A 12973-nucleotide genomic window follows, 5' to 3' on the forward strand; every position below is an offset into this window, starting at 1 on the left:
GTGGGACTCAATCCCGGGACTCCAGGATCATGCCCTGGCCAAAGGCAGGCACTAAACCACTGAGCCACCCAGGCATCCCCTGCCTATGCTTTCTTCTAGGAGTTTCATTGTTTCAGGACCTACATTTTTAAGTCTTTAATTCATTTTGAGTTAATTTTTGTGTATGGTGTAAGAAAGTGTGTGTGGTATGAAGAAAGTCTAGTTTCATTCTTTTGCATTTGGCTGTCCAGTTTTCCCAACACTGTTGAAGAGACTGTACATTCCCCATTGTATATTATTGGTCATTTGACCTAATTGACCATATATGCATGGGTTTATTTCTGAGCTCTGTATTGTGATCTGTTAATCTATGTATTTGTTTTATGCCAACATCATATTGTTCTGATTACTATAGCTTTGTAATATAGTTTGAAACTGGGGAGCATGATACCTCCAACTTTGTTCTCCCCCCTCCCCCCCAAGATTGTTTGGCTATTTGGGTCTTTTGTGGCTCCATACAAGTTTTAGAAGACTTTTTCTAGTTCTGTGAAAAATGTCAGTGGAGTTTTGATAGGGATTGCATTGAATCTGGAGATTGCTTTGAGAAGTACAGACATTTTAACAATATTAATTCTTCCGATCCATGAACATGGGATATCTTTCCATTTATTTGTGCTGTCTTTGATTTCTTTCATCAGTGTCATATAATTTTCAGAGTACTTGCCTCCCACTTCTCTGTTTAAATTTATTCCTAGGTATTTTATTCTTTTTGATGCAATTTGCAAATGGGATTTCTTTCTTAATTTCTTTTTATGATAGCTCATTATTAATGTATAGAAATGGAACTGATTTTTTGTATATTGATTTTGTATTCTTCAACTTTACTGAATTTATTAGCTCTAACAGTTTTTTGATGGAGTCTTTTGGGTTCTCTATCATATCATATTGTCTGCAAATAATGACAACTTCTTCTTTCCCAATTTGGATGTATTTTGTTTCTTTTTATTGCCTAATTGCTCTGGCTAGGACTTCTGATACTATGTTGAATAAAAGTAGTGAGAGTGGGCATCCTTGTTAGGCTCCTGACCCTGAAAGCTCTTCACCATTGAGTATGTCAGCCCTGGGCTTGTCCTATAAAACCTTTATTATGTTATAGAGAATGTGTAGGAACATATAGGTACATTCCCTTTATATACACTTTGTAAAGTGTTTTTTCTATTTTATCATAAGTGGATGTTGAATTTTGTCAAATGCTTTTTCTGCATCTATTTTATCCTTTGTTAATGTGGTGTAGCATTGATTTGTGGATGTTGAACCATCTTTGCATTCCTAGAATAAATCCCACTTGATCAGGGTATGTGATCCTAGTAGTGCATTACTGAAATTGGTTTGCTAATATTTTGTTAAGGATTTTTGCATCTATGTTGATCTGGGATAGTGGTCTGTAATTTTCTTGTGGTGTCTTTGTCTGGTTTTGGTATCAAGGTCATGCTGGCCTCATATTTGCTCACGTTTTATCAATTTGGTTAGTTTCTAGGAGAGGTATAGTAAAATCTTCAAGTGCAATTGTTGACTTATCAGTTTCTTTTCCTCTCTGGTCTGTTAGTATTCAAGGCTGATGGACAGGGGAAGGCTGTTTTGAATAAGACTCTAATATTTCCAGTGTCATCCTTTCTCTTGAGGGGCTAGTTTTTTGTTATAATTAAACTCATGTTCTGAATGGTCTGTCAGTTCTTCCTTTGGTGTTGGTCAGTGTTTTGTCTTCTTTTTGGTGGACCAGATCTTCTGCGGTCTGTTTTTCTCCTGTGGGTTTATTCCTGGGGACTCTAAGCTTGATTGCTGGTAACACATAACTGGGGGATGTGGTGAAAGCCCAGAAGTCAGCTTGGTGGTTCCTAATCTCCTCTGTACACTGGCATCACCCTGGGAGACTAAAGAAGACTGGCTCATGGATCCTCCTCCAGAGACTCTGATTTCATGGACTTAGGTGTGGTCTGGGCCCAGGAAGTTTTAAAAACTTTCTAGGTGGTTCTATCATGCAGTTAAGGTTATGAACCCTCATGCCCCTTCCAGAGAAGGACAAGGAGGGCAGGGGGGTTGGATGTGCCTTGGGTGTTCAGCCGTGCCAATGTCTACCTATGTGCTCTCCCCCTTCAGGAGATCCAGACCCTCATGGAAATGGCCAAGATCTCTTCTCAGCACCATTTTTCTTAAGACTCATGTCTTTGGTTGCCTCTACCTGGCCCAAGGTATGGGGAGAGGGGAGGAAAGGAGATCAGCGGTCAGCTGAGCTGCTGTTGTTTTGGTGGTGAAAGGATGAAATGACCCACCCAGGGAAATGTGTGTGTGTGTGTGTGTGTGTGTGTGATGAATGAGTATAGCCAGCAGGTTGCTCCCCCCACGCCATCTCTCATCTGTGGCATTGGCTATCTTTCCCTCCAGTCTGCTATTTCCCAAAGCCAAGCCCCTCTTAGCTTTAGTGTTAGCTCCTATGATCCATTGATCCTCTTTTTTCTTTTTCTGGCAGCCCTATAAATTGGGCATGAGGGGGAGAACCAGCAGCCTACGGCTATTCATCTTCCTGCCACACATTCATCATGGATCTTCTTGGGTGCTGTGGCTTCAGAGGTTGCCCAGGTGAGGGTCAGGGTCCAGTTCTCACTCTGGTCTCTGGCCTCTTTGAGGCCAGTGTCAGGACTTGTCCAGAGAGGGCTGCTGCTGGTTATCACAGGCCCAGGGGTGGGTGGGCGGGGGTGTCACAAGCCTCGAAACAAGTGCCACTGGGGCCCCTTGTTGGCTTGGGGGAGGGAACATTAGCTTTGCCTCCAAGGGATCAGATGGGACATCACACAGGTGGTGTATAAGCAGACTCTTAGAGAATGAGCAGGACTTAACCCAGCAGAAAAATGAGGGAGAAGCATTCTAGGTAGAGGGAATAGCATATGCAAAGGCAAGGAAGTACAGAGTTTGAAGTATGCAGGATCACAAAGAATCCATCAGGGAGATTTGGAAGAGGTGAGGCTGGGACAGGAGGCAGGGTCAGACCGAGAACAGTGGTGTTAGGAAACCTGAGGGACCCTGATCTCGTTCTTAGGGTGAGGGGTGAAGCACTGTAGGTGGAGCAGCACCGTTAGGTGGCTGTGAGGAGGGTGGATGGGAGGGGAAGACCCTTGAGGTGGTTGCAATGGTCAAGGGGCTGCTGCTGTAATCCAGGGGAAAAGTGTCAAGGGGCAGAATTGCAAAAGGAGCAGCAAGAAAAGGAGTGGCTGAGTTTGAGCGCAAATTTAGATGGGAGAACTGTCCAGCTGGAAATGGTGTGATCACAGACGGCTCCAGGTGGTGGCAGGGGCAACCCTGTAGGAGATGGTGGGCTTGTTTCAGGACAGGGAGTCAGGAGAAGGGGAGCAATCTGGGCTTGGGGGTGTACTGAGGTCAAAGAGTGACATCTGGGTGGCACCTCCCTCCCCCAGGGTAGTTCCTCCACTCCTCCCAGGTGGCTGATGGAGCTCAGGGAGATTGGCCTGTGACCAAGCTAGGTACAGTTAAAGCAGTGGGGAGGATGCAGAAAGGGAGGGAAAGGTCAGGGTAAGGGCTCAGGGAGCCCAGTCTTAGGGATGAGCCAAGGTGGCTAGGAAAAAATAGGCAGAAGCAGGGGGAGAAGTGGGAGAGACATGGTGGAGGGGATGTGGGGGGTAGAGTGGGACAGGCTAGCCTCTCAGCTCCACAAAGGGATGTTGGTGGTGTTGGGTCACAACTGAATTCCTAAGCTGGGTTCAGGCCCTATGTGTGGAAGGTGCTCTGATAGCAAGGTTGGAAGGGACAGATGGACGGAGAGATGGAAGGGAGGATGGATGCTCCTCCATTCCGCGGTCTTCTCCCCATGGCCCAGCTGCCGATGGAGTGCTTCTCTGTCTCCCCAGGAAGGGCTGTCACCCTCTCCTAACAGGCTTGCACTCCCCTATCAACAGGGAGATGCCCGTCGAGGCATCTGGACAGGCATCTGGAATGAATCTGGACCTGCTCCGGACACTCCCGGCTGGCGCAGGAGTCACCCGGCCCAGGCTGGCCAATCAGTGTATCCTGGGACTCTCACCTCTGGATCTTTTGAATGGAGACCTGAACTTGAGTGGCTGTGAGTGCACATGAGTGCGCGTGCCATGTGTGCTGGTGTAGAGAGTGCGCACGAGAGGGAGGACTGGAGTGTGAGAGGACTGGGAGCAGATGGCAGGTACAGCAGATGAGGCAGTGCAGGCGACAACAGGAGAAACAGGTGTGTGGTCTGGCCACTAACCCCGCCCTGGCCTAAGCTGTTGTGAGTAGATTTTGGTTTCTTGCTGCCCAAAGGCCTGTGAGGTGCCTGCCCCTGCGGCCCTGGGGAATCCGTTTGTCTGCCTTCCCGCGTAGTACGTGAGGCCTCCTGCAAACAGACTCTGTGTCCTGGATGTGAAAGGCCACCATCTGTACTTCCCTGGTGACCCAGCGCTAGGAGGGACTCCGTGCATGAGGTGGATGGCAGCACAGAGCCCTGGCCCTGAGGAAAGACCTGGCACATCACTCGGTTTCTGCTTATGCTAAGTGCTCTGCGAACATCCTCCTCCCATCTTCCCAGGGCAGGCCACTGGTAGTGTCCCCATTCTGCAGGTGTCAGGTGACCAGCTGAGGGCCAGTGGTCAGGAAGTGGCAGAGCCAGAACCTGAATCGAGCTCTTCGAACCCCATGTTCTGTTCTTTGTGGGTTTCTCATGGAATTCTCTGGGCTGCTTTTCCTTCCTCCTGAGAGAAGCCAGAGATTCGGGGTCCTGGGCTGGAGACACAGATGCTTTGGGGATTCTCATGGTCCTAATGAGAGCTGAGCTAAAGGTGGCCCCCTTCGGAGTCTGGCGTAAACAGTGCTCTTAGCAGTGACAGCTCAGACTGTGACGTCTAGCCCCAAAATGCGAAGGTCACCTCTAAAGGAGGCAAAGTGCTTTGATAATGGAGCCTGACTGATGGGCCCTGCAGGGAGCCCTGGGCCGCGTCCTGCGGCCCTTTGGTTTCTTCCCCGGCATTCAGCGTGGGGTCTTGCAAGCGGGTGAACAGTCGGGACAGGACGGAACCCAGGGGCAGAGCAGCCCAGGGCGCTGAGCCTGCACAGACAGGCGCCCCCAGCCGCACGTGAAAGCGCACCCCTGCAGTGCCCGTGGTCCCCGTGCTTTCCCGCAGCTGGGGTTTTCGCCTTCCAGGGCCATTCCAGAAGGCTGTTCCCGGAGAATGGCAGGGCTTTCCTTGCCTTTGAAGCCAGGCCTCTGTACTAACGGGGCAGCTTTCCGCCCGGAGGCCCCGGGAGAGCTGGAGGGGAGGCTGGAGGCCCGGTGTCCTCTGGGGGTGCCACCCGCTCGGGAGGGCGCCGCAGCCAGCCGGGCAAAGGTTAAAACAAACGTTTATTTAACAAATTATATTAAGACAGACAATCACACAGTGAGACTTCCCTTGGCCACATACGGGAGTCACCTCAAATAAATAGGGCCAGGACGGGGTTCCCAGGGCGAGGCCGCGGCAGCCTGACCGGCCCGGGGGTCCCACGGCGGCTCACGTGCCCGTGGCCGGGGACAGAGCCCGGTCGTGGTGGCGGCAGGCACTGCTGGGCCGCGTCCAGAGCAGCCAGGCACGAGGGGCCTCGTGGTCGCCCCGGGTGGTGGGCGCTGGCGGGGGGGCCGAGCTCTGCGGCCGCCCCCTGCCCTCGGGCCCCCCGGCTGTCGGGGCGGGGCGGCTGGACCGTCGCCCCCTGAGCACCATGGCCCGCGCAGTGGCCGCACAATCGAGCACGCTGGAACCGCATGGCCCGGGACGCTGGCGAGTCCGTGACTGGGCTGGACACGACAAAGGTCGGGGCGAGGCGCGTGCTTACGCCGGGCCAGCTGGCACGGGGCTCCGGGGCGACGACACGCGCGTCCCGATCTTCTCTGCCGCTCGGCAGCCCCGTGCCCGTGGACGAGCCTCTGCCACTTCATTGGTAACGAGGAGCGTCTAATACCCACTTCTGGGTTATTTGCATTTTAAGGGGGAATAACGGGGGACGATGTGCTTCGAGTGCCGGCCTAGTGCCTGGTTTGGGACGCAGCTGTCCTTCTTGTCACCTGCCCCTGCTGTCTTCCTGGGCAGGGGGATGCCCGTGTCAGGGGCTCTCTGCTGCCAGCCGTGCAGCAGGACACCCAGCAAGAGAGGGGGGCCAGGGCAGGCTGGGAGGGGGTCTTCAGCTGCTCCCCACCCCCCTTACCAGGCTTCCCAGCTCTCCAAGTGGAGGCGAGCTGTGGCCTGTACCACATCCTGGACTTGGGGTAGGAAAAAGCCTTGATGCTTAGTTGCGAGTGAACCGCGTCCCACGGCTTCTCCCGATTACCACTGAGCCGTTCCAGGGCCTTTGGAGACACGCTGCATTTCCAGAGGGAAAGGACAACAGGGAAGCTGTGCTCTGGTTAGTCTTTTTTTTGGGGGGGGGGGGAATGAAGGCCAGGCCGCCACCCGCCCTCCCCATGTGGTCCTGGGGTTGAACAAACACCTCTCCCAGGCATGAGCTAGGGGTCCGGGCTGTCCTGGGGTCTGCATGAGCCCCCACATGCACCCCCTTGCCTATGGTCACAAGGAAGGAGGGCGAGGAGCAGCCTCCAATCTACCACAGACACCAGCCTTCCCCCACCACGGTCACTGCCTAATTGCGGATCAGGGGACAATCGGTCACCATCACACGATACAGTGGAGGTGGCCGCAGCCTGCCCTAGCCCCTGCTGGCCTGTCTTCTTCCTGGTGGCCCCGCCTTGCTCTGGGTCCTCCCCTAACTGTGGGACAGGACAGTCTGGGGGCGGGGGGGGGGGCTCGGGAGGGCGTACAGCTCCTCCTCTGTGGACAGCCTCCCTTCCTATCCCTGCCCCCTGCCTCCCCGCCCATGCACCCTGACTCTGGTCGCAAGTGCTCTCCCCAAAGATGTTTGGTTGTCAGTCAAGGGACAAGGGCCATCGGGCGCTACCTGCCAGATGATAATCTCAGTCAGGCCATGAGCAAGTGCCCAAACCAAGTGAACAGAAGTAATCAGAATTGCCCCTCTATGTTGGGCTTCGGGTCACACAGGTCACTTGGTTTTGGACCAGCCACCCATCCAAAAAGCAGCAGTAGACACAGGTTCTCTGGGCCCCACAGGGCTCCGATTCCCCAGAGACACAACTAGCTTGTGAGTGGTACAGGTGAGTGGGTACAGGTGAGACCCGTCCAACAGCTGTCTCCTCTCCTGGTGAAGCACCAGTCCCCAAGGTCCTCAGACGGACTGCTGGCTCCAGCCCATGACCCCCGGGCCCCAGGGATTCCACCAACTACCTGCCTTTTCCTACCCCTTTGCTGTGTGGAAGGCCTAGGAAGGCCAGCCCCACCCCCCACCCCAAAATGTCCTGTCTGGGCAAAGGTAGGGAGAGGTGACCGCTTCCCTAATGTGCAGAAATCAGGAGCTATCGAGTGAAGATCGTGGGGCAACCAAGGAGGAGAGTGGAGCTGCTGGAGATGGCGGGGCTCGTGAGGGTACATGAGGTATTTTTGCCCGCCCCGCCGCTTAGCTGGCAGCCACCCTCCTCGTGGCGTTGGCCCGATCTGCCCCAGGCACCATGGGGAGGCAGGGTCCGTGCCTGGCTGTGGCTCTCTTGGGCTCCCTTTGTGGTGGGGGACCCTCGCTGCTCTCCATGCCTCCCCCCCCACCCTCCAGACACAGTCAAGCCTCAAGTCCAAAGCTCCCACCATCTGGGGACCCCCAAGAGGGGAGGTGCCAACATTCTGTGGAATTAAGACCACTCTCGAAAGCTAGACCAGGCAGGCCCCTGGGTGAGGGCCTGAGCCCCCAGGGAGGGCTGCAGCCCTGTTCTCGTGGCAAACACGCCTGGAGCTGAACCTGGCAGCCAGCATCGTGAGAAGTACCAGTACGTCCACTGGCTGGTCGTGGTACAAATGTCCATGCTGGCCCCAGTTTGGTGACCTGGCTCATGTGGACTTTTAAAACAACTGTGCTGTTAGCAGAACCCAGTGAGACACAGCCTGGCTCTGAGAAGCCGACGACCACATGCCCATGTCCCTCTGGGGCTGGGCACTGGCCAAGAGTCTTCACCTGTGGCCCAGAGTGGGCCCATCCCTGGGTCAGGGCACCGGCCGAGGCAGCTGGGGTGGCAGTTGGCACGTGGGCATGGCAGAGATGAGCCCTTTGGGAGGGATGGGGATGTGTGGTGGCTGAGCACAATGTCCCGGGCAGCACAACTCCCCTCCAAGCAAGCACCAGGTCCCTCCGCCTTCTTGCCCAGAAGGCAAGTCCTCTGTGTGGGCAGCCGGGCGGCTGCTCCCCGACCCCAGCATGTCCAGTGTGTGAATCGGGGGAGAAGTCTGAGGGATGGCCACCAGTGAGGCGGGGACCCAGGCTCAGGGCTCCTGGGGGACCACAGGCTTCTTCCTCCCGTGTGTCCTCTGGGTCGCCGTGAAACGCTCAGGGCGCTTGCTGCTGTTGGTGTGGGGGACTTGCTTCACAGCAGCCCCTGTATGGGGCACTCAGTGAGTCCTGGAGGGTGCTGTGCAAAGCGGTCACCCGCCTTGGGTCCTCCAGGAGGAACCGGATAGCTAGAGGCAGGCCACAGTCAGGAGGGAAGGGAGCCCGTAGCATCGCTGGGCAGCTCCAACAATTGTGCAGGGCCCTCAGGGGTGACTCCCGTGCTGGGTAGGGTTGTCTGTAGGAGGGCTGGTCATCACACAGACACGTTAGGAGCTGCTGGTCACTACAGCAAACACAGATTAGTTGAGATTATGAACAGTATCCCCGGGGAGGCCGGGGTGTCACGTCAGGCAAGCCGATGGCCGAAGAGGTAACAGCTCAGCTGCCCAGAGTCTCCCAGATGAACCCCACCGTGGGGCAGTAAGAAGGGGAGGGCAGGAGGGACCGGGCAAGGGAGGGGCGCTCAGTAGTCTGGGCAGCTGCGTCTTCTCCCCACGGGGACAGGGTGGTGGCTGGCCCCTCAGGACTGGGGGATCTGCTGACACCGAGTGGGGCTGGGTGGGAGCCGGGCCGCAGCGCTCTGCTCCGTGCGGAAGCTGTACTCATACTGTAGGAGGGAGGGGACAGAGAAGCGTGGTCAGTGCATGAGGACAGCAGAGAAAACCATCCCAAGGCCTCAGGCCGAGCCCGCAGCGGCCCCTGTGCCACCTCACTGAGCGTGCTCACGCAGACACGGTGCCCTCTGGGCACACACGTGCGGTGCGGGGTGTGTGTACAGGTGCACCTCTGCTGCTGCAGGCGGCAGGCCAGTTTGTGATGATGGATGCTATGTGCCGTCCTTGCTTGTTTTCCTTGAGGGGGACTGCAGTGCTCAAAGCCACCGGGTGACCATGGGCCAAGCTGCCTGCCAGGAGTGGGGTCATGTACATGGTGAAGGACAGCTCTGGACTTCCATCCCACACCTGACCTGAGGCCAGCCACAGCCACCAGGCCCAGGGGACCCTCTGACTCTGTGTTTCCTGCCGTACCCTGCGCATGCGTACACCTTCCTCTGAGTTCCCAGAGCCGCTCCCTGAAGTGGGTGTGACAGTCTTCCTTAACTGACAGTGGCCCCAGGCTTCGGGAGGCAGCACCCCACGAGCCCACCTTACCTGGGCCAGGGAGGTACCTGGAGGGGCATGCCTGTCCCCTGTCCCACCTTCAGTAAGACTGAAGCTTATCTGACCCTAGGTCACTGTGTAAAGGTAGGTTTGGAGTCTGATGGAAATTCAGAGAGGCGGGTACCTCTGTTGGGGAAGGGGGAGTGCACCTGCCTCTCAGAAGGCCGGGTGCGATGGCACCGCCCGAGTGTGGGGTGGGGTGGGGGAGCAGCCTGGTCCAGCATCTGCCAGAGCTGCCAGGTGGTCCTAGGGGTTTAGGAATGAGGAGCTTAGATGAGGTCAGGGGTGGGTTAACATTAAAAAAAATATATATATATATCTCAGGACTTTTAGCAGTAGAATGGCCCTAATAGCCAAGGGAATTTTAAAAAAGAAAACTATAGCTGGGGGCATCACAATGCCAGATTTCAGGTTGTCCTACAAAGCTGTGGTCATCAAGACAGTGTGGTCCTGGCACAAAACAGACACATAGATCAATGGAACAGAATAGAGTATCCAGAAGTGGACCCTCAACTTTATGGTCAACTAATATTCGATAAAGGAGGAAAGACTATCCACTGGAAAAAAGACAGTCTCTTCAATAAATGGTGCTGGGAAAATTGGACATCCACATGCAGAAGAATGAAACTAGACCACTCTCTTGCACCAGACACAAAGATAAACTCAAAATGGATGAAAGATCTAAATGTGAGACAAGATTCCATCAAAATCCTAGAGGAGAACACAGGCAACACCCTTTTTGAACTTGGCCACAGTAACTTCTTGCAAGATTCATCCACGAATGCAAAAGAAACAAAAGCAAAAATGAACTACTGGGACTTCATCAGATAAAGGGCTAGTTTCCAAGATCTATAAAGAACTTATTAAACTCAACACCCAAGAAACAAACAATCCAATCCTGAAATGGGCAAAAGACATGAAGTAAAATCTCACAGAGGAAGACACAGACATGGCCAACAAGCACATGAGAAAATGCTCCGCATCACTTGCCATCAGGGAAATACAAATCCAAACCACAATGAGATCCCACCTCACACCAGTGAGAATGGGGAACATTAACAAGGCAGGAAACCACACATGTTGGAGAGTATGTGGAGAAAGGGGAACCCTCTTACACTGTTGGTGGGAATGTGACCTGGTGCAGCCACTCTGGAAAACTGTGTGGAGGTTCCTCAAAGAGTTAAAAATAGACCTGCCCTACGACCCAGCAATTGTACTGTTGGGGATTTACCCCAAAGATACAGATGCAGGGAAACGCCGGGACACCTGCACCCCGATGTTTCTAGCAGCAACGTCCACAATAGCCAAACTGTGGAAGGAGCCTCGGTGTCCATCGAAAGATGAATGGATAAAGAAGATGTGGTCTATGTATACAATGGAATATTCCTCAGCCATTAGAAACGACAAATACCCACTATTTGCTTCAACGTGGATGGAACTGGAGGGTATTATGCTGAGTGAAGTCAGTCAGTCGGAGAAGGACAAACATCATGTGGTCTCATTCATTCGGGGAATATAAATAATAGTGAAAGGGAATAAAGAGGAAAGGAGAGAAAATGAGTGGGAAATATCAGAAAGGGAGACAGAACATGGAAGACTAACTCTGGGAAATGAACTAGGGGAGGTGGAAGGGGAGGTGGGCGGGGGGTGGAGGTGACTGGGTGGTGGGCACTGAGGTGGGCACTTGATGGGATGAGCACTGGGTGTTGTTCTGTATGTTAGCAAATTGAACACCAATAAAAAAATATTTTAAAAAAATCCTAAAAAAAAAAAAGGGCTCCTCCATGTAAAGTAGAACCACGTGGAACTGCCCTGGTTAAACTTGGCCACCAGCTGAAGCTATTTCCTCAGGGATGTGGTGGTGGTGGAGGAGGCTGATAGGAAGCCTGGCCTGCCTGCTCCCCCCAACCCCGAAGGGAGCTGCCTGCAGCAGGAGAACAGCTAAGAGTGGAGGGCTTCAGGGGTCAGCCAGGAATGAGGGGCAGCAGCAGACCTCGGAGAGGTTTTTTTCCCTTGAGCAGAAATGGTGAAGAGGCAGCCAAGAGACCACCACTGCCCAGCATGTGTCCTCAGTCGCCCCTGCCCGAGGGCCCCACAGCGCTGACGCAGGACAGGCAGACACAGATCTGGGCCAGCCCCGTCCCATGGCCTTTTGTGTGAACAAAAGGAGCAAATAGCCTCAAGTGACCCCTGAGCCCAGAGCCAAAGGGCCCGGCAACGCAGATATGACTGTGGTCCCTACAGACACTGCCACCAGAAGGGGCAGGAGGGAAGGACTTGACTTTGGAGGGTGACCTCAGGCAGGTCTTCGCCCTTCCCTGATCCTCTGTGAACTCCTCCTTGATCCTCCGTGAACTCCTCTCGGAAGTGGGGCTATGTTAAGAGATGACAAGTGTCAGCGAGCATGTGGGGAAAAGGGAACCCTTGTGCCCTGTTGGGAACCCAGCTGCTGTGGAATGTGGTATGGAGGATCCTCCAAAAATTAAAACTAGAACTCTCCTAGGACTCAGCAATTCCTCTTCTGGGTATTTATCTGAAGAAAACAAGAACGCTAACTCAGAAAGCTACCTGCCACCCCCATGTTCGCTGCAGTGTTGTCTGCAACAGCCAAGACCTGGGAGTCCATTAGGGCTCTGATGCCCGGTGAAGGGATAAGGAAGACGTGGCATAGAGATACAGTGCGATCTTATTCAGCCATTGAAAAATCAAAATCTCGCCATTTGCAACTGCGTGGATGGATGGTGAAGGCATTTTGTGAAGGTGAAATAAGTCAGAGAAAGACAAACACCCACGTGACCTCACTTATATGTGGAGTCTAAAAAACCCCTATAGTTAAAGAGAACAGACTGGGGGTTGCCAGGGGAGGGGCTCTGGATGGGTGAAGGGGGTCGAAAGGTAAACATTCCAGTTGTAGAGTCGTGGGGATGTAATGTACAGCAGGTGACCACAGCTAACGCTACGTTGCATGTTTGGAAGTTGCTAAGAGTAAATCTTAAAGGTTAAAAATTTTGTAACCATGGTGACAGATGTTAACTAGACATCATGATCATTTTGCGATACGGACAAATATGAATTCGTTATGTTGTACACCTGAAACTAATGTTACATGTCAATTATACTTCAGTAATAAAGGGTCACAGGGGTCACAGTCTGCACTCCCAGGGCTGGCTGTGAGGGTGGGGTGAGCGACAGCACACGAAGGGCCTGCACATCGCCAGCACCAGGCGAGCACCCGCTGCACTTTTCTTGTCTACTTGGGAAAATCTATCAAGGCGGCTCCCAACCTGCTCCCTTTCCGCTCCCAGGGGCCACGGCTGGGCCCCCGCTCCGGGAGGCCGGTC

The 12973-nt window shown here is 53.8% G+C and overlaps 1 protein-coding gene across 1 annotated transcript in view; it reads right to left on the reverse strand.

Moving 5' to 3' along the window:
• Positions 1–5380: 5380 nt before the first annotated feature.
• The window catches only part of MVB12B (multivesicular body subunit 12B), a 187080-nt gene continuing 179487 nt past the window's right edge, over positions 5381–12973 (reverse strand). Inside the window, exon 10 of the mRNA XM_025475170.2 lies at positions 5381–9079. Coding sequence (XP_025330955.1) covers positions 8993–9079 — 87 coding nt within the window. The 3' untranslated portion in view covers positions 5381–8992. The remainder of the gene's footprint in view (positions 9080–12973) is intronic.

This window comes from Canis lupus, chromosome 9, assembly GCF_003254725.2.
Source record: "Canis lupus dingo isolate Sandy chromosome 9, ASM325472v2, whole genome shotgun sequence".
Taxonomy (NCBI): domain Eukaryota; kingdom Metazoa; phylum Chordata; class Mammalia; order Carnivora; family Canidae; genus Canis; species Canis lupus.